At 42.4% G+C, this 26266-nt stretch overlaps 2 protein-coding genes across 9 annotated transcripts in view; one reads left to right on the top strand and one right to left on the bottom strand.

Annotated features, from left to right (window-relative positions):
* The window catches only part of NUP58 (nucleoporin 58), a 50930-nt gene extending 46978 nt beyond the window's left edge, over positions 1–3952 (bottom strand). For 2 of the 3 annotated variants that reach the window (XM_045458400.1, XM_045458478.1), the window contains exon 1: positions 3612–3898. In XM_045458400.1, coding sequence (XP_045314356.1) covers positions 3612–3718 — 107 coding nt within the window. In that variant the 5' untranslated portion in view covers positions 3719–3898. Of the gene's footprint in view, positions 1–3611 lie in introns of all 3 variants that reach the window. The other variant, XM_045458311.1, reaches the window with a different exon arrangement.
* Positions 3953–6426: 2474 nt separating this feature from the next.
* MTMR6 (myotubularin related protein 6) overlaps positions 6427–26266 on the top strand; it is a 53686-nt gene continuing 33846 nt past the window's right edge. For 2 of the 6 annotated variants that reach the window (XR_006707626.1, XM_045458007.1), the window contains exon 1: positions 17675–17844. Coding sequence is in view for 4 of the 6 variants with exons in the window: in XM_045458007.1 (XP_045313963.1) it covers positions 17821–17844 (24 nt within the window). In the remaining 2 variants the exon portion in view is untranslated. Of the gene's footprint in view, positions 6521–17621; positions 17845–26266 lie in introns of those variants that run through there. The other 4 variants (XM_045458124.1, XM_045457865.1, XM_045458205.1 and 1 more) reach the window with 3 other exon arrangements.

Below are 26266 nucleotides of genomic sequence, written 5' to 3'. Positions count from 1 at the left end.
ACTGTAAGGGGAATAGAGAGGAGCTTACTAAGAAGGTAGAATTTGCAATCAGTCATCAACACTGAGTAGGGAAGAAAAAAAAAAAGACTACACCCTCTTAGTTTATCACTGATTTTAAAATGATTTCTATGAGCACAGGTGTATGTGTGTCCCAGGTGTGAAGTACAGAGGGCTGGCAGAACAGGGTTGCAAAGTTTCACCAACAAAGCACAAATCCTAAACACTTCATCAACTGCATTAAAATGGTATTCTAGGGGGCACCTGGGTGGCTCAGTCGGTTAAGTGTCCGACTCTTAATTTCGGCTCAGGTCGTGATGTTGTGATTTGCGAGTTTGAGCCAGGTATCAGGCTTCCTGATAGCACGGAGCCTGCTTGGGATTCTCCCTCCTTGCCCCTCCTCACCCCAGTGCATGCACCTGCTCTCTTTAAAAACTAAACATTAAAAAAAAAAAAAAAAAAAAAAGATGTTTAAATAAACACAATTGGCAAATTTTGCAAACATCAGATTAAAAAAATGGTTATTATGCTCCGCTGTCTCCCAAACCAGTGATCCCATTTGGTTTTACTGCCATTCCATAAAGACACAAACGAAGTACAGCCAAGGTATGTCTAAAAAGACAATTAAAATATTTAAAATGTCTTGATAACTGAAGACACAATGAAGTGTTTCATACCTAAATTTGAAAACATTACCAAAGAAATATATCAAAGTGGTATCTTCTTACTCAGGAAAGCAAGAGAAATTTCTCTGTGGCAGAGAAATTTACTTAATGAAAACCAAAAGCCACCCCAGACATGACCAATTTTTGCCTCAACCTGGTATTATCTGCTAGTGACTCTTTAAGACATGCTACAGAAAAGCCAAGTTGGGGCGCTTGGGTGGCGCAGTCGGTTAAGTGTCCGACTTCAGCCAGGTCACGATCTCGCGGTCCATGAGTTCGAGCCCCGCGTCAGGCTCTGGGCTGATGGCTCGGAGCCTGGAGCCTGTTTCCGATTCTGTGCTTCCCTCTCTCTCTGACCCTCCCCCGTTCATGCTCTGTCTCTCTCTGTCCCGAAAATAAATACACGTTGAAAAAAAAAAATTTTTTTTTTTAAAAAAAGAAAAGCCAAGTTGACTCCAGCAGATCAGGAATATTCTTTTAACTTCTCCAGCATGCCCTAATGTGGACTCAGGAGGTAACACTTACTGAGCACCTACCAAGTGCCAGGTGTGATGCTAAATACTTTCCATGCTTTATCCGATTCAACAACTCTGTGAGGTAAATAGATGATACCCCTTTTCCAGACGTGGGAACTGTTGGACAATAACGTTGCTGAAACGATTTACCTAAAGAGACCAAATCGCTAGATGGCTCTAGGGGTAGTTAGGCCTTCAAACCAGTACTCCACGAGACAGAAGTCAGATAGTCTCTCCTTTCATTCATTTATCTAAGCCCTTCTGAAGATTGTGTACATGTTTCCAGCTCATGACTCAGAATTCCTTTATTCAGTCATTCAACAAGGATCTATGAAAGCCCTTGTCATGTGCCAGGAACTGTCACAGGGACTGAGGACAGAGTGGTAAGACTCAGATCCTGACTTCAGGAAGTTTCCAGTCAGTGGAGAGAATGAATCAATCACTCATTCACTCAAAAAATATGCACTGAGCTTCACTGTGTCTACACAAAAAAATGACATGAAACGGTCTTTGCCCTCATGGAGCTTTCGTTCCGTTGCTGGGATCAGAATATAAACAAGTCAACAAAAAATATAATGAATTGGGGCGCCTGGGTGGCGCAGTCGGTTAAGCGTCCGACTTCAGCCAGGTCACGATCTCGCGGTCCGTGAGTTCAAGCCCCACGTCGGGCTCTGTGCTGACAGCTCAGAGCCTGGAGCCTGTTTCAGATTCTGTGTCTCCCTCTCTCTGACCCTCCCCCGTTCATGCTCTGTCTCAAAAATAAATAAACATTAAAAAAAAATTTAATAAAAAAAATATATATATAATGAATTGACTACAACCGTGGTAAGTGCTACGTTACAGGGTGCTACGAGGATGGAAACCTCGTCTACACTGGCAGAGCTGCAAAGACCTCTCTGGATAAGCATTGGAGTCCCAACAGTAGACACCAGCCTGGCACTCAAGGAGGTGGCGGGGCGATTCCAATCAGCGGGAACTGACCCAAGGGAAAGGGGTTGGGCCAACCCCACCTGAGGAACTAAGAAAATGCCCAAGTTGCTACAGCAGTGTTTTTCAACCTAAGATTAGGACCCATCAGAAGTAGAACATCAATTTAGCAGATCACAACCAGCATTTAAAAAAAAACAAAATGGAGGGGCACCTGGGTGGCTCAGTGCGTTAAGCCTCCGACTTCGGCTCAGGTCATGATCTCACGGTGCGTGGGGTTCAAGCCCCCCGTTGGGCTCTGTGCTCACAACCCAGAGAGAGCCTGGAGCTTGCTTGGGATTCTGTGTCTCCCTCTCTCTCTGCCCCTCCCGAGCTAATGCTCAGTCTCTCTCTGTCTCTCAAAATAAATAGATATTTTAGGAAAATTTCAAATTAGCAGGCCTTGCTGATTATGTGTGCAGAGTGAAAGAAAAGGAGGTATTAAAGGAGACTCCCAGATTTTATCTTTGACTATGTAGTCTGTGCCCAACCCCCCCCCTTTTTTTTTTTTAACACAAGGAAGATTCTTTTTTTGCCCTTTTAATCTACAACCACATTCCTCAAACTTCACAAGATGCCGTGTAACGCGTTCTACGCGCTCTTCTGGATTTAAGGAACTCCTCCACTTTTACCTTAAAAAGACTGAATTCTAAAGATTCCATGTCTCATCATGACAATGATCTTTAACGATTTTAATGGTCTCTGGACCTCTGCTAGCTTTACTTCGCCATTTGAGCTGGTGGTTTAGCAGGCTGCACAAAAACGAGAAATATGCTACATTTTTCAGTGTAAGTCATTACAACACAACACTCGCTCATGCACACTCATCTGCACATCATGTTCAAAATCATCACCCATAAATGCTGTAACAAGTGTTTAAAACAAGAGACAACAAAGGAGAGGGTCCCATGAGGTACAAAGACCTGAGCTCGTTTAAAATCCCACAACATCATTAAGCCCTGGAAAGTCCCACACCGTGTCTCCTGCAATGAAATCTGAATTCTCGGGGAGAAACTCTGACTTGTGCTCCTTAAAATCTTCTATTACGCTGTCTTTTTCTAAAACCCCAGAGTAAGCCCCAGTGCCGTTCATTCGTTCACCATTCGTTCCGTGCCTCGGGCTGCCGCACCGCTGGGGCTCGGCGTGACATGCCAGGCCCTTCCACGCAGCCAGACCCCCTCCGTGGGAACAATGTGTGAGTATGAACCTTCGTAAATTCTGGGGGACCTCACAGCCCCGAGACCATCCGCCCTCCTGGCGACCAGGCCGCCGGGGGGGGCGGGGGGGTGGTGGGCGGCAGGGCGCTGAAATAAGGCAGGGCTTCGAAGCTGGCCCTGGGCAAGTATTTTTCTACCAGGCCCACCGGGAAGGAAACCCGGGGGGCGGGGGGAAGAGGGAGGGACGGGCCCATCCACCGGAGCCTCGAGGGGAGGACCCGGGGCCGGGGAAAGCGAGGAGGTGCGGTTACCTAGACGCCCCAGTCCCGAAGGAGAAACCGCCGCCTGCGCCGGTCCCGCCGGCGGCTACGGTGGTGGAGCCCAGCGTGCTGGTCCCGAAGGAAAACCCCGTGGACATGGCTGCCGGGGCTCGGAGGCGTCAGCAAGCTGCAAGGGGCCGGGGACGCTCCTCTCTCCTCAGAGTCAAGGCGGGCCGCGCAGCATCGCTCTCACCCAGCCGCGACCTGGCGGGAACTTCAAGTCCCAGCGGCTGAGAAGGCCGAGGTGGGTGGGGCCACCACGCGAGAGCACGTTCCGGCGCCCGCCGCGCGCACGTAGCCCACCGGGAGCGAGGCCGCCGCGCAAGGCGCCCTGGGACGGGGGAGGGGGGGTGGGTCGGCGCGCCGCGCAAGGCACCCTGGGAGGGGGCGGGGTGGGCGTGCCGCCGGCTCTCTTACGGAGGTGGAGTCCGGTGTTAAAGGCAAGGCGGGCCGTTTCGTTTTAGTTCTGTACTGGGATACGTGTTGACGTAATCTGTACTTTATGGTTGCTGAATCTCAATTATTGCTTATGTCCTTCCCTACTGGTAAAAGGGATGCGCGGAGTCCCAGAGTGAGGAAGACCCTATGGAGCATTCCAGGCGCCTTTATAGTAAAGGAGGCGACCTCAGTTTTTGGTTGGCTACCGCCCCTTCCCGGGGAAGTACCGGGAGCGTGTCTGCTCCCTGACGTTTCGGTAATCGATCGATGATAATTCATCCGCTCCGCGGCGTTTCAAAGAGAGTCCGCTGCGGGGGGGGGGGGGGGGGCCGCTGTGGCTGACCCTGTTGGTGCTGCGCAAACTCCCTGGCGATCAAAGGCTGTGGTCAAGTCCAAGTGTTGCGGCGTGTCCTGCTGGGTAGGAGTTTGTGCAGAGAGCTAGTGCAGAGGAGCAGATGGTATGGATCCTTTGGATCCTGTGTGTGGTGCCTAACGGGTTTTCTACTCAGTTTCTGCTGCTGTTACCAACAAGACAACTGTTCCCAGAATTCCTTGTGCCCGTTCAAACGCATAGTACCTTCAAGTAGTGGTATGGGGGATCCCCAACAAAATGCTTACCTCTTCGTTCTGCATGAGGTTCGTCAAATGTCAAACTCTCCTACAAAGATTGTTTCTAAATAACATTTTATTGAAAGGATGGTCAAAGATCATCAGATACTAGAGAACAGGTCTGACGCGAAAGTCAGAAACCAAAACAAAACTAGGAGGAATAGAGATAATTTGGGAAGCAAAAATAAACAAGTAACTTTATTTTTATCTTATCTCATACCTAGAGAAACGAGATCCACAAAATCATAACAGAGTGCTACAAAAAATTTTTACAAAAAGGAAAAAGGGAAATGTAGGTGACCAAATGAACTCTTAGCCTGGGAGGAACAGCATTCCAGTAGCGGTCGGCACAGCTAGTGCCCAGATCTTGGATTCTAGTATCATTCTCCAATTAAAGGGACCGGACCTCCTTGAGAAATTATTAATTCTAAGAGTTGGGGTGGAAAAGATGCCAGATGAGCCTGGAGCATATTGTAGTGCCAGAAAGTAAGGAAGTGCTCAAAAAAACAGAAACCAAAAAAGCCCTGCCTATATTGATGAGGTACGTCAAAGGACATAGGAGTCAAGTGAAAAATTTACTGATGGCCAAAGCTGGAACAAGAAACTGAGGAACTATCAGATTATAACCAAAAGTTTAAAATGAACATCGGTAAATCCACACTGATGTAAGCGAATGAATAAATAATAAATGGGGAAGAATAGAAAAATATCTTGTGCAGAAGCATTCCAAATCATTTATATAGAAACACTGCCCCACAAGAGGGGGAGAACAACTCCTACTCCATAAGGGTGGTATTATAAAGTCGTAAGAATTTCCCAGAAAATATATTAGGAAGACAAAGGGGGCGACTGGGTGGCTGAGTCAGTTAAGCGTCTGACTGTTGGTTTCCGCTCAGGTTGTGATCTCACAGTTCTTGAGATCGAGCCCTGCATCAGGCTCTGCACTGACAGAGCGGACAGGCTCTTTTTCTCCCTCTCTCTCTGCCCCCCTTGCTCACTCGCACTCTCTCTCTTTCTCTCTCAAAATAAAAATAAACATTTAAAAAAAGACAAAGGCCTAGAGAATAGGAATAAAAGAATAATAAATTAGAGTCAGACCAGGACTTTTCACATCTGATAGAAGAAAGAAAGGAGAGAGGCGCTTGGGTGGCTCAGTCAGTTGAGTGTCTGACTTCAGCTCAGGTCGAGCCCCGCATCAGGCTCTGTGCTGACAGCTCAGAGCCTGGACCCTGCTTCTGATTCTGTGTCTCCCTCTCTCTCTACCCCTCCCCTGGCTCATACTCTCTCTCTCTCTCCCTCTCAAAAATAAGTAAACATTTAAAAAAATGTTTTTTGAAAAAGAAAGGAGAAAGGGAGGAAAATGGGAAGAACAATAACAGAAGGAAGGGAGAAAAAAAAATAATAAAAAGAAAGAAACAGTAATTATCTCAGAAATAATATAAGAAAATTTCCCATAATTAAAGAAAATGTGTTTTTAGATTGAAAGAGTTCAGCATGGGGGCACCTGGGACCAACTTCAGCTCAGGTCATGATACCACGGCTGGTGAGTTCAAGCCCCACCTCAGGCTCTGTGCTGACAGCTCACAGCCTAGAGCCTGCTTCAGATTTTGTGTCTCCCTCTCTTTCTGCCCTCTTCTGCTCATGCTCTATCTCTCTCAAGAATAAAAAACATGAAAAAAAATATTCAAAGAGTTCATCATGTTCTCAAAACACTGGATGGAAATAGAGGAGAAAACCAAGTTTCTTGTTTTAAAATTTCAGATCATGGGGGTGAAGAGATCCAAAAAGCTTCCTGAGAAAATAAAGTGGGGACCTCCAAAGGGAAACCAGGAAGTCATCAGGTTTCTGAACAGGTATCGTGGAAGTTAGGATGTGTTTCTGGGAGCTCTCAAAATCCTAAGAGAAAAAATTTTTCCCAGCACGGGATTCTAGACCCAGCCAAACTATCCGTCAAAGATTTGTCTTTTGCCTTATTTCAGGAAGTCATTAAAGAATATACTCCACCAGGGGCGCTTGGGTGGCTCAGTCGGTTAAGCACCCGACCTCAACTCAGGTCATGATTTCACGGTCTGTGAGTTTGAGCCCCACATCAGGCTCTGTGCCAACAGCTCAGAGCCTGGAGCCTGTTTCAGATTCTGTGTCTCCCTCTCTCTCTGACCCTCCCCTGTTCATGCTGTGTCGCTGTCTGTCTCAAAAATAAATAAACGTTAAAAAAAAAAAAAAAAAAAAAAGAATATACTCCACCAAAACAGAACAGAACAAAGTAAGCAAATCAAGAAGAATACAACATGGGGCGCCTGGGTGGCGCAGTCGGTTAAGCGTCTGACTTCAGCCAGGTCACGATCTCGCGGTCCGTGAGTTCGAGCCCCGCGTCGGGCTCTGGGCTGATGGCTCAGAGCCTGGAGCCTGTTTCCGATTCTGTGTCTCCCTCTCTCTCTGCCCCTCCCCCGTTCATGCTCTGTCTCTCTCTGTCCCAAAACAACAACAACAACAACAACAACAAAAAACTTTAAAAATAAAAAAATAAAAAAAAAAAAAGAAGAATACAACATAAGATCTAGGAATTCAACCCAAAAGACTAATCAAGACATTTCCCCAGCTTCACCATATACTGGTGAAGGGGAGTCCCAAGATAATTCAGTAGGCCTAGAGAACAACTGAAACAACCTGGAATAAGAAGGGAAAATACTCTTAGATATCTAGGGACCTCTGGACAGATGTCTCGAGGAAAAACAATGGAACTGAGAGATTATCTGTCGGACTTAACCATGAAGGAATACTGGATCTAGTGTGAGAATACTTAACATGAGAGAGAAAGAAAACTAGGCAAATTACTCAAAGAGGCAATTGAAAAAAAAATTCAATTATATCAGAAAGGAAATGTAAGTGGAGTACTTAATTTGGAATCACACTGAAGAGTCTATAAGAGTAATAATGAAAACATGAGTGTGAATTCAACTTTTTTAAGGTGTTAAAACTCTAATAGCACAAGAAGAAGGGGAAATGCAAATCTGGGAGCAGGGGATTTTCTACAAGAGCTAAATTCTGACCTTAAGTGAAGGAAGAAACTGAAAAAAATTACCTAAAACTGAAAAAAAAAGTCAAGAAAGAGTCCTAAAACTATGTTACTCAGACATACAAAAGTAAAAACAAGAAAAAGACAAAAATCAGAATGAGTGCTTTGGGGAAGTAGGAATAGTGATGAAGCAGGGGATGACCAAATTTTGTTATAAGCTTTAAGTAGGATCCATGCCCAGTGTTAGAGCCCAATGTGAGGCTTGAACTCATAACCCTGAGATCTAGACCTGAGCTGAGATAAAAAATCAGACGCTTGGCCAACTGAGCCACCCAGATGCCCCTACCCTTGGACTTAAAAAAAAAAAAACAACAGGATATATTACTTTGAAAAGAAGTTAAAATGTCCTACTTCATAGACTTTTCCCAGTTACGAAAATATCATACTTGCAGAAGAATGCAGAAAGTATACAAGTTCTGTTTATAAACTAAACATCCACGTCATGAAACACTCCTATTGTAACCACCACCCACATCAAGAAACTAGATGCTGCAAGCAACTTAGAAGTTCTTTTTATGCCCTTTCTCAATCACATTCCAATGGTAACCATTTTCCTGATGATTGTAAGAATATATTCTTTACTTTTCCTTATAGTTTTAGCACCTCTGTGTTCACCCCTAAACATAGTTGAGTTTTGTCTATTTTTGAACTATAACAAATGGAATCATAGCATATGGTTGTTTTGTGTCTTGCATTTTTTGTTCAACCTTATATTTATGATTTTCATCTTTGCTGTTGTATGTAACTGAATATTCATTAACATTGCTGCATATTATTCCATTTTATGACTGTATCACCATTTATCTATGCACCTATTTTACTCTTGCTGTTGTTTATAGTTTTGGGCTATTACAGATGGGGTACTAAAAACATTATTATACATAATATTCTGTAATATACTATTGCATATACATAATATACATAACATACTATTGCATATGCTTAAGATTCTCTAGAGTCCACATTTAGGAGTGAGTTGACGGTTCATAGGCTATGAACATGTTCAACTAGGTAAGGTGATGATAAACCTTTGAAAGGATTTGTAACAAATTATACTCCCACAGCAACTATGGTCTGAGAGTCCATGCTGTTACGTATCCTTGCCAAAACACTTTCCTGATTAATAATAGAGTTAAATACTTTTACATATAGTTATTGAACTTTTGGATATCCTATTTTGTGAAGTCCTGTTCGAATGTTTTACCCATTTTTCTGTGGAGCCTCTGCCTTTCTAAAATTTATTTATAGGAACTCTATATTTTCTGAATATGAATCCTTTGTAGACTATATATGTTAAAAATGTCTTTTATACTCACTGGATTGCTTTGTACTGCCTTATTGTCTTTTTTTCTTAGGAATAGAAATATACAATTTAAATGTAGTTCAATTTACTATGTAAATGTTTTTTATGGTCTTATTTAAATATTTTTCTCCATAATAAAGTCATGAGACTATTCTCACCTAACCTCCATAAGTTTGTTATGCTGCTTTTTTGCATCTGTGTCTTTAATCAACATGGGAATGCATAGTGTGGGGTAAGGATCAAATTTCATCTTTTTACCCATATAGATACCCATATGGAAACCAAAGTTTCTCAGCCCTATTTACTGAAAAGAGGGTTTCCCCACACTGATTTCCAGTATCACATTTTTCATAAATCAAATATCTATATATGTGGGTTTATTTCTGGACTTTCATTCTGTTCCACAAGCCTATCCGCCCTATTCTTGCAACACACTACCTAAGTTACTGTAAATTTATAATGTCTCCAAAATCCCTTTGGGAAAATCTTGCTTTATTGTTCTTCCTCAAACTTATTTTTAGCCCTTTACATTCCCATATACATTGTAAAATCAGCTTATCACACATATGTACTGACAACTCCCCACCACACCCAAAATACATACGCACACCAAGACTGTTAGGATAGTGATTGGGCATACACTGAATTTGTAGATAGATTAGTTTGGGAAGAATTGATATATTTTAAAAATGAGTTTTCTATTCCATGAATATAGTGTACCCTCCCATTTATTTAGGCGCGCGCGCGCGCGTGTGTGTGTGTGTGTGTGTGTGTGTGTGGAGAGAGAGGGAGAAGATTGAGATTGCATATCTGCGTACCTATTATCCATCCATTTATGGAGTTTTGTAACATGCTCTATAAATATCTTACACATATTTTGTTAAATTTGTTGACATCTAATATTCTTTTTATGCTGTGGCAAATATATCTTTTTAAAATTCCATTTTCACCTTCTACTACATTGGAACTTATATGCTGTTTCTATTATTTTAGCAGTTACTCTAGCAAATAACACATATAAACACAACTTTTTAAGGCTAAAGTTAACCAGCACTCCCACTCTTTTCCAAGGTAATGCAAGGATACTAGGATACTTTATCTCACTCCTAACTCATGTATTTGAATTATTGTTCAACTTAGCAAAACTTTATTATTGTTTTAGGCAGTTTGTGTTTATTTACATTTACTCATTTCTGTGTTTGAAATTTTTTTTAACATTTATTTTTGAGAGACAGAGACAAAGCATGAGTTTGTGGGGGAGGCGGGCAGAAAGATGGGGAGAGAGACACAGAATCTGAAGCAGGCTCCAGCCTCTGAACTGTCAGCGCAGGGCCGGATGTGGGGCTCCACTCACGAAACTATGAGATCATGATCTGAGCCAAACACAGAAGCTTAACTGGCTGAGCCACCCAGGCGCCTCTCATTTCTTTCTTTATTATTATTTTTTTTCAACGTTTATTTATTTTTGGGACAGAGAGAGAGCATGAACGGGGGAGGGGCAGAGAGAGAGGGAGACACAGAATCGGAAACAGGCTCCAGGCTCTGAGCCGTCAGCCCAGAGCCCGACGCGGGGCTCGAACTCACGGACAGTGAGATCGTGACCTGGCTGAAGTCGGACGCTTAACCGACTGCGCCACCCAGGCGCCCCTGCCTCTCATTTCTTTATGTTAGAAAGAATCTTTGGGGCGCCTGGGTGGCGCAGTCGGTTAAGCGTCCGACTTCGGCTTAGGTCATGATCTCGTAGTCCGTGGGTTCGAGCCCCGCGATGGGCTCTGTGCTGACGGCTCAGAGCCTGGAGCCTGTTTCCGATTCTGTGTCTCCCTCTCTCTCTGACCCTCCCCTGTTCATGTTCTCTCTGTCTCAGAAATAAATAAATGTAAAAAAAAAAAAAAAGAATCTTCATTTCTTTTGTATCTTAGATCTCCCATCTGTGATCATTTTCCCTATTCTGAAATACAATTTAGAATTTGCTGTAATATGGATCATGGCAAACTCAGTCTTTCTGTTTTTGTCTTTTGGAAGATGTCTGAGTTTTTTTCCCCCTACTTTCATTTTTTGAAAGATATTTTTTCCTGGAAAAAGTATTTATTTTTTAAGTGATTTATTTCCCATTAAAAAAATTTTTTTAAGTTTATTTATTTATTTTGAGAGAGAGAGTGGGAGAGGGATGGGTGGGGGGGAGGAGAGAATCCCAAGTAGGCTCTGCACTGTCAGCATGGAACCCCAGGTGGGGCAGGAACTCATGAACCATGAGATCATGACCTGAGCCGAAATCAAGACTTGGACGCTTAACTGACTGAGCCACCCAGGCTTCCCTATTTTATTTGATTTTTTAAAGATTTTATTATTAAGTAATCTCTACACTGAACATGGGGCTCAAACTTACAACCCTGAGATCACGAGTCACATACTCTACCAATTGAGCCAGCCAGGCACCCCTGCAAAAAGTATTTTAGATTATTGGTTGTTTCTTCCAGTAAATGGCAGATACCATTGCAATGTTACATGCCTTCTACTATTGCTCATAAGAAGTCAACTGTAAATGTAATTACGGATCTGCTGGAGGTAATTTGTACTTTTCCTCTGGATGCTTTTAAGATCTCCATTTTTGTCTTTGGTGTTGCCATAACAAAGTCACCATGGGGAATCTGTAGTTCGCTATCGTGTATCTAGACATGGATTTCTTTTTATCAAACTTGGAATTTGTAGGCTTCTTTAGTCTGTGGATCGGTGTCTTCCATGCATTCTAAAAAAAAAAAAAAAAAAAAATCAGGCATTATCTCATCAAATGTTATTTTTGCCCAGTCTCTCTTCTTCTCTCTCTTATTCTTGTGAAACTGTGATTAGGCACTCTTTCCTTCATTTTTCCTGAATCTTCTGTCATATTCATAATCTTTTTGTCTCTCTGTACTCCTTTCCTTTGTGGATAATTTTTTTTAGTAACTTCTGGTTTTCTAATTATTTCTTCTAATTTGTTTAATCTGTTAAACCCATCCAATGAGCTTTCCATTCCAATTTTTGTATTTAATTTATAGAAGTTATATTTGGTTCTTCATATTTGCTATATCATTCAGAAATTATTTTCCCCCGGGGCGCTTGGGTGGCTCAGACAGTTAAGCAACCGACTTCGGGGGCGCCTGGGTGGCGCAGTCGGTTAAGCATCCGACTTCAGCCAGGTCACTATCTCGTGGTCCTTGAGTTCGAGCCCCGCGTCGGGCTCTGGGCTGATGGCTCAGAGCCTGGAGCCTGTTTCCGATTCTGTGTCTCCCTCTCTCTCTGCCCCTCCCCCGTTCATGCTCTGTCTCTCTCTGTCCCAAAAATAAATAAACGTTGGAAAAAAAAAAAAAAAAAAAAAAAGCAACCGACTTCGGCCCAGGTCATGATCTCACAGTTCCTGGGTTCAAGCCTCGCGTTGGGCTCTGTGCTGACAGCTCAGAGCCTGGAGCCTGCTTCGGATTCAGTGTCTCCCTCTCTCTCTACCCTTCCCCTGCTCATGCTCTGTCTCTGTCTCTCTCTCTCTCTCAAACTAAATAAACAAAAAAATTTTTTTTAATTATTTCCCCCTATACTGCAGATATTTTAAATGTCTCATTTCTTTAAATGAAATGAGCATAGTTGTTTTAGAAACAAAGCCTGATAATTATAAAATCTTTTACTGCTATTGCATCGTTAACTGCCAATTATCTCCTGAGAATTGTTTCCTTGTGTACTACGTACGTATTTTTTACTCTGACGAATCACCACAGCTTTCCTTTGAAAACTAATTGTGAGAATTATTTGAAACCCACAGTAGAAGTAGAATTCACTATAAAAGGATTTGTGTTTATTGTAAAAAGCTTCCCTGGGCATTACTGATTCCAAGTACTTTCAACTGCATTCACAGCTTGACATTTGGGGTAAGTTTTTTTAGGTGGTATGAATCTAGGCTGTACATCCATCTAATAACCTTTTTGTGGTTGTAATATTTTCAAGATGGGCAATTATTGCACCCCCTTCTTTTCTCCATGTCAATGCAAATTTCCTGCTATAGTCTAGGGCTTGGGTTGGTGGAGTTTCCATACGGCCCTGGCTTTACGTAGGGAGAGAGTGCCTCTTTAAACTCCCCACCTGAGTGGGTCTGAGATTTTGACTTCTGAATTTTGCATCCTTTAAGGGCACCTGGTTTGGAAATGGCCCTTTTGCCACACTTCCGGTTTCCTGCTTACCTCTCTGGGTATATACTTTCCCTTATAGTTTGCACGGTAAGGCCTCACTATCTTGTCTGTTACCTGGTGCTTTACAGAACTTGATTTCTACTTTGCCTGTTATTTTAAGTCTTTTTTTTTTCAAGGTAGGGTCATTTCCTAGCCTATCATATTATCATAAATGGAACATCTATATGGATTGTGGAAAATCAATATAGAATAATTATTAATAATACAGACTCTAGAGTCAGACTGTCTGGCTTCACATCATGGATCTAGGCTTTCTCTGTTGCATGATATTGGGCAAGTTACTTCATTGTATTTTACTTCCCTCATCTTTAAACTGAGGAAAGTATTTTCCTCAGAATACAGGTAAAGCATCCGGTACACTTTCTGACTCCTGATTATCAGGGAGTAAGTGTTATCATTGTTATTCCCTCTCTATTAGAATCGGTAAGAGAGAAAAAGTGAGAAATGACAAGAGAAAAGAAGGTGGAGGATAGATAACCTGATATGTGAGGGTAAACTGTCTGGGAACAGGAAGTGGGGAAAATGACAAAAACATGGGAAAAATAATAAAAAGAGGTTTTATTAAGGAAGTCATGATGTGTGTCACTCAATATAATTTGCCCTATTCTCATCTCTCAAAAGGTCTTCAGTAAGGACCTACATTAATTTTCAATGTGTTTTCTTTCTTCCTTCCTTTCTTTCTTTCTTTCTTTCTTTCTTTCTTTCTTTCTTTCTTTCTTTCCTTCTCTTTCTTCTTTCTTTCTTTCTTTCCTTCTCTTTCTTTCTTTCTTTCTTTCTTTCTTAATTTCTTTCTTTCTTGTTGGAAGCAGGATTTGTGTTTCTTTTGTATGTGCTACTGTACCAAGACTGGTTTCTAGGTTGCTCAATCTTATTTCATACTTACCTTACAGGAGTAAGTAATTTCACCACAAAGACTGCTGTGCTTAACAAGCATCTCACTTGCTTTGGTAATCTGTCTGAAACACAGCAGGCACCTAAAAAAAAAAAAAAAAAAAAAAAAAACCAAAATAAGACAAAGCAACACCAAGACAAGTTGAATTAAATAAGTGAATGAAATGCTGGCAAATTCTTAACCAGAAAAGCAAATGTAGGGGCACCTGGGTAGCTCAGTCAGTTAAGCATCCAACTTCAGCTCAGGTCATGATCTCAGGGCTCATGAGTTTGGGCCCCGCATAGGGCTCTGTGCTGATAGCTCAGAGCCTGGAGCCTGCTTCAGATTCTGTCTCTCTCTCCCTCTGCCCCTTCCCACACCACCCCCCCCCAAATATAAATAAACATTAAAAAAGAGAAAGAAGAAAAAACCTAGAACATCAAACATGGTAAGAAAGATGATGTAAAAATTATAATGATGTTTTACAAGGAGCATCTTCTAGTTACAACAAGTGAAACTGACGAGGGAAACAAGGGCAAGAGAAATGTAGCTTAAATTTCCTTACAGCTTGCAGCCCACTGATACGTGAAACATGCAGAGTGTGATCTTCCTCAAGGAACTGGTGGTTGCCTTAGTGCCTTAGTGTTTACGTTTCATTAAAAGACTAAAGGTAACCTTATCCCAACAGCAGCTAGCCCCTCAAGGTCCTGAAAGCCTTGCTTCCACATTCTTTAGAGACTTACGCTATCATTAACCCCCACTAATTAAAAAGTATATAGTCAGTTACTCCTCACAACCCTAGTACAGCTCTTTTTGCCCATAGGTCCTGTTCCTGTGCTATAATAAAATCACCTTTTTGCACCAAAAACATCTCAAGAATTCTTTCTTAGCATTCACTCTTAAACCCACAACTCAAATTGCATCAAAACTGCTTAGTATAGGGGTGCCTGGGTGGCCCAGTCGATTAGGCGTTTGACTTCGGCTCAGGTCATGATCTCGTGGTCCGTGAGTTTGAGCCCCACGTCGGGCTCTGTGCTGACAGCTCAGAGCCTGGAGCCTGCTTCAGATTCTGTCTCCCTCTCTCTCTGCCCTTCCCCTGCTCGCACTCTGTCTCTGTATCTCTCAAAAATAAATAAACGTTAAAAAAATTTTAAAAACCTGCTTAGTATAGAACATCGGGAAACCGTAAAGCAGGGTTTCTTCATCTCTTCGCTATTGACATGTTTCTGGATAATTCTTTGTTAGGTGTGTGTCTGTAGGTATGCATTGTAGGATGTTCAGCAGCAAACCTAGCCTCTACCCACTAGATGTCAGTAGCGTCTCCACCCATGCACCCAGTTGTGACAACCAAAAATATCTCAGGGTATGGCCAAATATCTCCTGAGGGGAAAATCACTGTAGGCTGAGAAACACTGAAATAGAGGAATTACAAAAACCACCTGCAATCCTCCCATCTAGAAATGTAAACTTTTTGTTTGTATACATAAAAATTACCGAACAGTCACATTGATCTTATCATTCCATAGCCAGCTTATTTTCCACTCAGTAATACAGCATCAACATTTTTGTTATGTAATATTCCTCTCCAGCATAAATTTTTTTGGTAGTGCAAGTACTTTATAACAAAATAATCCTAATTCCTCCTTCCTCCCTCCTATCCCTGTGTCATGGCTGTCCTTCATTTCACTTATACATTAAGCATGTGTGCGTGCGTGCACACACACACACACACACACACACACACGCACACACACGCACTCAAATACATTGTTGCTATTATTTTGAACAAAATATTTATTATTAGATCAATAAAGAATAAGGAAATGTGTTTATTTCACTTTCACTTATTCCTTCTCTAATGTTCTTCCTTTCTTTATGTAGATCCAAATTTCTGACCTGTATCATTTTCCTTCTCTCTGAAGAACTTCTTTTAACAATTTTTTCCAAGGCAGCTCTATCAGCAACAAATCTGCGCAATTTTTATTTACCTAAGAAAGTCTTTATTTCACATTGCTCTCTTCTTGCTTGTGCCGTCTCTTCACATCTGAAGAGAAGTCAAATGTGATACTTACCTTTGCTTCTCCATAGGGAAACTATTCTTTTCCTCTGGCTTCTTCAGGACTTTTTTTCTCGATCTTTGATTTTCTATAGTTTGAGAATGATGTGTAGTTTCTCTGACATCTATCCTGCTTGGTGTTCTCTGAGCTTACTGGGTCTGAGGTTTGACATATAACATTAAACCGGGGGAAATTTTCAGACACTATTGTTCCAAATACTTGCTTCTGTTCCTTTCTTTCCTCTTCAGATGTTCTTTACATGTATACTACACCTTTTGTAGATGTCCTGCAGTTCTTGGCTATTCTGTTCTGGTTTTTTTTTCAGCCTTTGTTTTCTTTGTGTTTTAGTTTTGGAAGTTTTAGTTTTTGAAATATTCTCAAGCTCTCCGAGGAAAGAGATGTCTTTCCTCAGCCATGTCCAGACCACTAACAACGCCATCAAAGGCATTCTTCATTTCTGTTGCAGTGTTCTTTATCTCTACTATCTCTTTTTGGTTTTTACTTAGGACTCTCGTCTCTCTGTTTCCATTGCCCATCCGTTCTTGCGTGTTGTCTCCTTTGTCCAGATAAATAAGACCCTTTCCCACATTAACCCTAATAGTTTTAAATTTGCAGTCTGATAATTCCAACATCCCTGTCATATCCAAGTCTGGTTTTGATGCTTGCTGTGTCTCTTCACACTGTTTTCTGCCCTTTAGTATGTCTTGTAAGTTTTTCTGGATATTTGGACATGATTTACTAGGTAAAAGAAACTGCCCGGCATTAGTGCCCAGGAAGGTTGCTGCTTGTGGGTTTGTTTCCTTTAGTTGTGATTGTCTGTATTTGCCTGCCCCTCTCTAATTCTGGGGGCAGTGATATTCCCGGTGACCTCAGTTCTCTTACAGGTCTAGGGAAAGTTGATGATTTTCAAGTTTGTTCAGCTTTTACTTGTTAGGATCTACCGCATAATTTTTTAATGGATGCTGGTGTTTATGGACATACTACACTTTTATATAACTAATTCTGTAGTATGGGGAATTTTGATTGTTTCAAATAAGGCTACACTAAATATATTTGATGATTTCCTTGGAACAGATTCTAGTACAACCGCACCTAAAGAGAAAGTATTGAAATTTGGTGCTGTCCACTGGCAGGGTAATGGACTTCAGTGACGTCTTGTCTCGCCCTCACCCACTAAATTCTCTTCACACAAGGACGTCCACACAGTCCATTCCTGAGCAAAGAAAAGTCTATGAACCACCGAGCTCGCCTCCATTTCTTGTCCTTGGCCAACTGCCCGATAGAGGGAAGCCTTCTGCTAGGGGTTGGCGAGCCTCCACAAGCAGGGGGCGCTGTGGGATCTACGGTGGCTCAGAAGAAGGAGACACCGCTCTCCCCCAGAGGACGCTCTGCCCCGCCGGTCCCCGCCCCCTGCGTGGCCGCCGGTTTGGGGAAGTGTTTCTTGGAGACGGCGCACGCCGGCTGCGCCTGCGCGGTTGACGCTGCCAGGGGGCGGGCTGAGGGGGCGGGCTGACGGGCCGCGGCGCTGGCCCGCTGATAGTTCCTGCCGGACCTGGGTGGTTGTGTCCGCCCGGGGTTCTGTCGCTCCATGGTACGCCCGTGAGGCTGGCTGCCGGCGGCCGTCTCCTCGAAATGGAGCACATCCGTACGACCAAGGTAGTCGGACGCAGAGAGCTGTTCGCCACTGGCCATGGTCTGAGCCGGCAGAGGGACGAGGCGATGGGAGCTCGGCTGGCCCGACCGGGGCTAAGGAGCGGCCGCGCGGGGGCCCGGCCCCAGGCCCGAGGGGCCTGCCCGGGCCTAGTCTGGGAGGGTAGGGGCAGTTTGGGCCGAGGTGGGTGCGGAGGCCTCCTGTACCTACGGGGGTGGCAGTCTCGCTTCAGCCCTGGGTGTCGGGGTCTGGATGATTTGGGCTGCTGGGGGTTAAGTCCCATGAAATCGGTCGCCGCCCTCTAGCGCTACACTCTTTGGGGGGCAGAACTGGGGCTGTTTTAGCTCCAGCTGCTTTCAGCCATTCGCCGCCCATAGACCGGAAAACGGGCGGGTCCTCAAACCAGCATTCCGGTACTGTGTAAGCTTTTCCTTGTTCACGTTGAATTGTCCCATGTCACAGATTCTTGATGGAAGTTTTGGAGACGCTGCGATCAGCGCTCTGCTCCATCTCACTTTCTTGTCTCGGTCTCCAGTCGTTTAAATTTGGCATTCCGTCTCTGTGCTTCAAAACTTCATTGTCTTTAGTGTGAATAGTTTAACAGAGGAGTTACGGAGAAGAAAAAAAATGGCATCCCATGTTTTAAAGTGTCCGGTGAAACTCTTTTTTAGTTGAGCTTATTAAATCCTATGCTTAACATTTGGGTGCGAAAGGCATTTACTTTTAAGAACACACAATATTCTTATAATTCCATTACAAATGTTAAAACTGAAGGGAATAGCATCAGAATGTTACCGAATTACGTTACCAGCAATTACGTTCAGCTTCAGCCTTGGGAGGGAGAAAACAAACCGAGACGAGACTTGAATAACATGATTTGAAGACCTCTGGGCGCCTAACACAAGGAAGAGGGACCCACTGTGAATCTTGACTTCGTGTTTTCCTGAAACCATTGTTCAGTTGCCTCACATCCTAAAGTTACCATTCATTTAGAAAAATAGCAGACATGCGTTATCTTCATTTGTTCCATGGAGAGTTTGAGGTCTGTGCCATTAAAATGTTTCACAAACCTTTGTTAGATGTCACGGAGTTTTGTTGGAGCTTGTTTTTGACTGCTCATACTATAGTAAAATTGAAGACGCTAAAAACTAATGCCTTTCAAAAAAATCTTTTTTTTTTTTAAATTTTTTAACGTTTATTTATTTTTGAGACAGAGAGAGACGGAGCATGAACAGGGGAGGGTCAGAGAGAGAGGGAGACACAGAATCAGAAACAGGCTCCAGGCTCTGAGCTGTCAGCACAGAGCCCGACGCGGGGCTCGAACTCAGGGACCGGTGAGATCATGACCTGAGCCGAAGTCGGACGCCTAACCGACCGAGCCACCCAGGCGCCCCATAAAAAAAAATCTTTTTTTTAAAGAGAAGAATAGTAAAGCAACTCTGTAATTCTTCAACTTGCTGGTACTTAAAGTTTGAAAACAGAAGGCTAATTAAGTAAATAACCAAACTAGTAGAAAATGCAGAGGTGGAAAAGAGGGCTGAGGTATGCATCAGATCAGGTTCTTGTCCTGGTTCCAAAGTTCTGAATGTATATTATATAGTAGCTTTTCACAGTGGGCCTGTGCTGATGGTTTAGCCAGGTCCTCTTACGACTTTTTAAGAAGCAAAATTTAATTTTCTATTAAAATTACTTCTCAAGTTGTGCTCTTTTATTACTTTGAATTATTTTTCTAGCATTGGACCACCAGTACTCTGGAATAATCTTAAGTGGCTATAGACAGACTGTAATTAAACAAATATTTACCAGGTCCCAGTTACGTGCCAGGCATCGTACAGACACCGGTTATGTAGCAGTAAGCACGATAGATTTGGAGCTCGTTCTACATTCTGATCATTGCGTTTACTGTAATATTTTCTTAAATCATGGCTTAGTCTTAAAAGGTTGATATGAACATAGCCTATTGCATTATTATACTAGTATGCGTAGCCTTCACTTGGACATGGTTAATGTACTGCAAAAATGATTGTATTTCAAAACTAAAAATGAATTGCTTTAAGTTTACTTAGCTGTTTTGAATTTAGCAGTTTAGTCACTATGATCAGGAACTGATTGTAGTCGTACGTAACGATTGTCTTGTTCTGTGTTGAGACCGCTGTATTTGGAAAGTAATAATGACCATTTCTTGAGCAACTCTTGTCTCTAGAGCCAACTGTGCAGTATTTCTTTACCGTACTTACAATTTTACAAATATATTTTTTATACAAAATTGTCACTAATTTCTTGAATAACCTTGCCAATTGGGTACATTATCAACCTTTACAGATGAGGGAATAGACTTGGAGAGTTGAAGTAATCTGCCCAATTATCTAATGAGGGGTAGAGCCAAGATCGAAGCCAAGGTTTGTCTAATTCCAAAGATTACATAATGTTTTTTTCTTCTCTAGTTTTAATCTAATTGTTAAAATGTATTAATATTAAATCAGAAATGAATCTAATAGTAATTCTAAGAGCTTTTTCTTCCCCCAAATCTCTTTTTGACATAAGTAAATAATATGTGGCATTTTTTTTTTTTGTATAGTTTATGGTCATTGTGAGATTTTTTATTATTATTGCTTACTAACCAGAGGCTGAGTACTGATTAAATGGCTTTATAGCTATAAAATTCAGGAATATCATCCTATTTTGGTCACATTTGGTTTACGAACTGTACCACTAAAGATGTCAGGTGTGAATTTGAATTTCGGAAAGACCATTTCCAAGCTTATGCCTATCACTTTGAGCTCTAATTTTGCCATAATGAGATAGTCTTGCCAAGAAACAATGGGAAAGCAGCAGAGACACTTCTTTATACAGTCTTTCTCCTTTCCCTGCCAGGCTCCAGTGCTTTGGCTGACATCATCTGTTGATGTCGAATGATATCATGCTGTTTGTGAATGGAACTTTACAGAATGTAACGGAAGAATGTTTTTCCTAAGTTCTATACGGAAGACTGCTTTCTAGAGTTTACTAAAGATTGGAGTGTCCTATGAAAATCTGACCTCACTAGGATTCAAGTGAATTGTTCCAAAAGTAACGCCTAGTTTGTTCTTAGCTTGCTACCCGTTTTGTCATTAGAAACTAAGATCATACACGTATGTATACAAACACATGTTATCAGTTACACAGAGGGAAAGAGACGCAAAACTGGGAATGACTAAAAATAAGAACCAATAGTTTGTGGGGAGCACCTGAATGCTTTTCCCCATGTAAAATGCCATTTTGACTCACTAATATTATCCCATTAGACAGGTGGGAAAACCCCAGCCTGCAGAGGATTAAATATCTTGTCCTGACTCAAACAGCTAGCTCTACTAGGTAAGAGGTGGAAACGTGAATCCAGATCTTTCTTTCTTTCTTTTTTTAAAATTTTTAAATATTTATTTATTTTTGAAGGAGAGAGAGAGAGAGAGACAGTGTGAGTGGGGGAGGGGCAGAGAGAGAGGGAGACACAGAATCCCAATCAGGCTCCAGACCCTGAGCTGTCAGCACAGAGCCTGATGCGGGGCTTGAACTCGCAAACCGTGAGATCATGACCTGAGCCAAAGTCAGACATTCAACCGACTGGGCCACCCAGGCGCCCCGAATCTAGATCTTTCTGATACCAGTCCTGTTCTCTTAACCATAACACTCCTCTTCTCCACAGAGTAATGGTCTAATCAAGAGATTTGAATAGTGAGGTAGGTCAGCATGAGTAGAAATGGAAGGAAAGTAGGGGATGGAGGAGAGGAACTTAGGTGGTCGGGTTGTGTCTAGCAGGTGGCCGATTATGAGGGTCTAGGGTCAGGGGAGAAGTGTGGTCCCGAAGAAGATTTGGGGGTTGTCAGTGTTTAGGTAATCATTGATTTTTTCTTTTATGGATGAGTTTCTGCAAGGAGTACACGTAGAGGCTCTGTGGAGACGAGTGTGAAGGTTAGAGCCCTGAGAATACTTAACAAAGGAGCAAGCAGGAGAAGAGGAGTCAGAGAAAGAGTATTAGGGATAAAACGGGAAGAGGCAAGTCACAGGAAGGGAACAGTTTTCCCTATTCTAATTTCCTTCTTTGCTTCCTCTTCCTCTGCTCTCTCCTTGTCTTTAGGCTTGTATATTCTAGGCACTGGGGAAACGATGGTCAGTAAATCAGACAAAAGTCCCTGCCGTTCTAAAACTCATCTGCTCGTTGGGGAAGACGTAACAGTAAACAAGGTTAATTAGTCAAATATGTAACATGGTAGATGATCATAACTGCTGTGGAGAGTGCCAGAGTGGGGTTGGGGGAGGATGGTTGTAAGTAGGGTAGGTAGGGAAGTCTTTACAGAGATAGTGACACTTGAGTAGAGACCTGAAAGTGATGAGGGAGCAGGCCGTCTTCACAGGGACAGGGGTTGGGAAGGGGTGGCTGGGAGAGTCCCAGAAGAGGGAACAACAAGGGCAGAAACCCCGTGCTGGGCATGCCTGCTTAGTACGAACTAGCAAGAAGACCAGCGTGGCTAGAGTAGAGTGAGTGAAGGAGAGAGCACTTTAGTAGATTAAAAGTGGGGCGAAGGGGCAGGCCTTGAAGGCTGATGTGAAATCTTTGCTTTTACTGAGTGAGACAGGAAGCCATTCATGAAAAGTCAGCTGTGTCCAATGCTGCAGAAAAGCAAAGTAAGGATTGAAAAGTGTCCTTGGATTTATAATCGGTCTCGTTGGTGATTTATTCAGCTAGACGCTATCGTAGGAACCGGGGGTACACGAACAAAGAAAGATGGCAGTCACTGCCCCTTTGAGGTTCATCTTCCACCTCACAAAGGCAGCTTGACGCTCTTTCTTTTTGAAAGACGTCAGTGCTGCGGAGTGTGGGTACTAAGAGTCCCAATGGGTGCCTGGCTATAGGGGTGGCTCACGACAAGTCAGAGAAACCCTGACAGTACACTTTCTGCTTCAGTAACCTTTGTCAGGGAGTTGTAAAGTACAGCTGTTTGATGCAGAACTTGGAGGGTAGCCATTGGTCCTTTCTTGTCCCAGAGGCCACTTGGTGTCTGGATTTTCTAGATGTGATTCTGAGTATGTGTGATTCCCTGCGTTTTTCCTTTCCAGCTTTGTAATCAGCTGAAATTTGAACTTCCTGTTTAGACCATTAGGGGGCCTTTCAGTGCAGGCCCAAAGCTGGCAACAATTCAGCTTACGTGCCCTCAAAGTAACGTGTTGGCGTTTCCCATCCTCACCGTAATGACCATACCCTCCAGTTCCGTTCTCCCGGCACCATTTTTTCTTTGTTTATTCTGTTCCCAAAACCTTTTCCTTCTTCCCCACTGTCTTCTTGCCCGTGGCAATACCTATAATTAAAGGATCCTAACACTATTTCTGTAGGGCCTCAGTGCTAGTCAATTGAAAGAGTTGTGGTTCCCTAAATACCTGACTTAAAACGTTTCCAGGAGAACACTGGGAAAGATCTGTCGCAACATCTGTGAAGTACTTTTAGTTCCTCGGTGAAAAAGGGAAATATGAGGCAGCAGTTGGTGTTTAGAAATTGGCCGAGTCTCTGGGTTGAAATTTGTATGCTGATAATTTTAGCGAAGAAAAAGATCTGATTTCCTTCTTTTTTTTTTTTTTTTTTTTTTTTTTACAGTTACCTTAGGATTTGTAGCAAAGAACAGAATAATTCGTAAATTTTCTCAGAACCTAAAGTTTCTCCAGAACCTAAAGTACTAAATAAACGTTTTGGACTAATGTTCAGGTTCATTTTATTATCTGTCACATCCATATAGCGATTGCCATATTGAGGCAGTCATGTAATGATTTTTCTAGTATATTTTCTGATGTGAATATAATTTTTCATTTACTAAGGTAAATAATCCTCAATTGAGTCACATATAATCTCTCTTCCCTCAGATTTATATTTCTTTTTATACCTTATCTTAGTGAATGGCAACCGGTCTGACGAGATTAACATCTTCAAGAAGCCTCTATTTCTCTACTTCTCCTTCCTCCTCACCTCAGTTTTGTTATCTCACGATGGGCTTCTTCTTTATCCTGTCTGTTGTGGCTTAATCCAGGACTTACTACGTCTCTCCCAGGCACCCTTAGATCACTCCATTAGCCTCTTACCTGGTTTCCTTCCTCCCATCTCTTCTCTACTCAACATTTTCTCCACGTTGCCATTGGAAAGATCTTAAAAACCGTATCCGATCATGGGCTACGGTGCTTAAAATCCTCCCTTTGTATCCTTTTATCTATAGCACCACAGATGCTCTACTTTAACGGGAGTTTCTTTTTCATCAAATAAATGTTATGCCCCCCCCCTTTTGTGTTCCGTCTCTTCTATTGAGAATTCTGTATTTTCTGTGTATTAGTTAAGAAAATTTTGTTGAGCTTTGCTTTCAATATTATATTAGGAAAACATAGTTTTTTCCAGCTGTAGCACACATTAGAATATTGGGACGGTGTGCCTCTTCCTCCTTTTCTCCATTTGAACTTGACATCGTTTTAATATAGAGGACTGTCAGGGCTCAACTTACCTTATCAGCTAACTAACTTAATAACAGTAGTAATTTTTGCAAACATTTGAGCACTTTATTGCTTACTGTTTTTCAAGCAACCTTGGGGTAAAGTACCTACATTTACTATCCAACCTTACTGCAGCCCTCAAGGGAGAGATGATTGTACTTATTTTGCAGATAAAGAAAACGAGGCCCAGACAAATTGACCTTTAGTTGATAGCTGGTAAAATTTTGTTGAATGAGTTAGTAAACTCTTTTTTTTTTTTTTTTTTTAGTAAACTCTCTTTATAATGTATATTTATGTTCGTGTTCGTCCTATGCTCTTCGTAATTTAAAAAAATTTTTTTTTTCAACGTTTATTTATTTTTGGGACAGAGAGAGACAGAGCATGAACGGGGGAGGGGCAGAGAGAGAGGGAGACACAGAATCGGAAACAGGCTCCAGGCTCTGAGCCATCAGCCCAGAGCCTGACGCGGGGCTCGAACTCACGGACCGCGAGATCGTGACCTGGCTGAAGTCGGACGCTTAACCGACTGCGCCACCCAGGCGCCCCTCTTCGTAATTTTTTAAATGTTTATTCATTTTGTGAAAGAGAGAGAGTGGGGGAGGTGCAGAGAGAGAGGGAGACACAGAATCTGAAGAAGGCTCCAGGCTCTGATCTGTCAGCACAGAGCCCGACGTGGGGCTCACACTCATGAACCGAGAGATCATTACCTGAGCCACCGAGGTACCCCTTTTTCTATGTTCTTTAAAGATGTGTGTGTAGGGGCGCCTGGGTGGCGAAGTCGGTTAAACATCCGACTTCAGCCAGGTCACGATCTCGCGGTCCGTGAGTTCGAGCCCCGCGTCAGGCTCTGGGCTGATGGCTCAGAGCCTGGAGCCTGTTTCCGATTCTGTGTCTCCCTCTCTCTCTGCCCCTCTCCTGTTCATGCTCTGTCTCTCTCTGTCCCAAAAATAAATAAACGTTGGAAAAAAAAAATTAAAAAAAAAAAAAAAAAAAGATGTGTGTGTATGCGTGGGGAGGGGAAAGGGCAGGGGAGTGTATGTACATGCCCATAATGCAGTTACATATTTTAAGGGGCCACAGTTGTAAGAAGCTCTTTTAAAAAGTGGGGGGACTACACGAGATGGGGCCTTAAATATTTGGGACAAGAGCATAAAGATAGGGAAGGAACCTAGCCTAATGTGAGTTAAGAGCAAGAGGCATTAATTTGGAGTTGAAGTTGGAAGGAATACCTGTTGCGTAAAAATGACCTGGTGAGCTTCATAAAAATACAGATTCTTTAAATACATATATGTATTTAAAGAATATATGTATGTATTTATACATATGTATTTATATTTATGTATATGTATTTATATTTATATTGGTCTCCATCTTCTGAGATGACAGTGTAGTTCAGTGGGGCTTGGAATTTATATTTATGTAGAGTTTTGGAGATGATTCAGAGGAACAGGTAGGCTTTGGGACTTGTGTGTAGGTAGCCAGAATTAGAGATCTAATAAATGGAGTTTCAGATAATTTTGGATATAGAAATTAGGGGGAATCAAGAAATAGGCTTGGAGTGTTAGGAAGAGTTTTGTTTGTTTTTAAGTAGGATCCACGTTCAACACGGAGCCCAATACTGGGCCTTGAACTCATGACCCTGAGATCAAGATCTAAGCTGAGATCAAGAGTCGGACACTCAACCGACTGACCCACACAGGTGCCCCAGGAAGAGTATTTGTGACCTGAATTTCTAATCTTGATAGACAGCAAGCCTGAAAGAGCCGTGTAGTGTTACGAAACTCTAGGAGAAGAGTAACTTTGTCCTAATTGGGTGACGAGGTGGGAATAGCAGACTGAGAGTCCACACATGTATTTAAAAACAAAAAAAGCTGAACTCTATTAGTAATTTTTCCACTGATTTTAAGTTTGTTCATTTAGTTA

Source organism: Leopardus geoffroyi, chromosome A1 (genome assembly GCF_018350155.1).
Source record: "Leopardus geoffroyi isolate Oge1 chromosome A1, O.geoffroyi_Oge1_pat1.0, whole genome shotgun sequence".
NCBI lineage: Eukaryota > Metazoa > Chordata > Mammalia > Carnivora > Felidae > Leopardus > Leopardus geoffroyi.
Note: the sequence above shows the minus strand (reverse complement) of the source record. Positions and strands in the feature narration are given on the sequence as shown.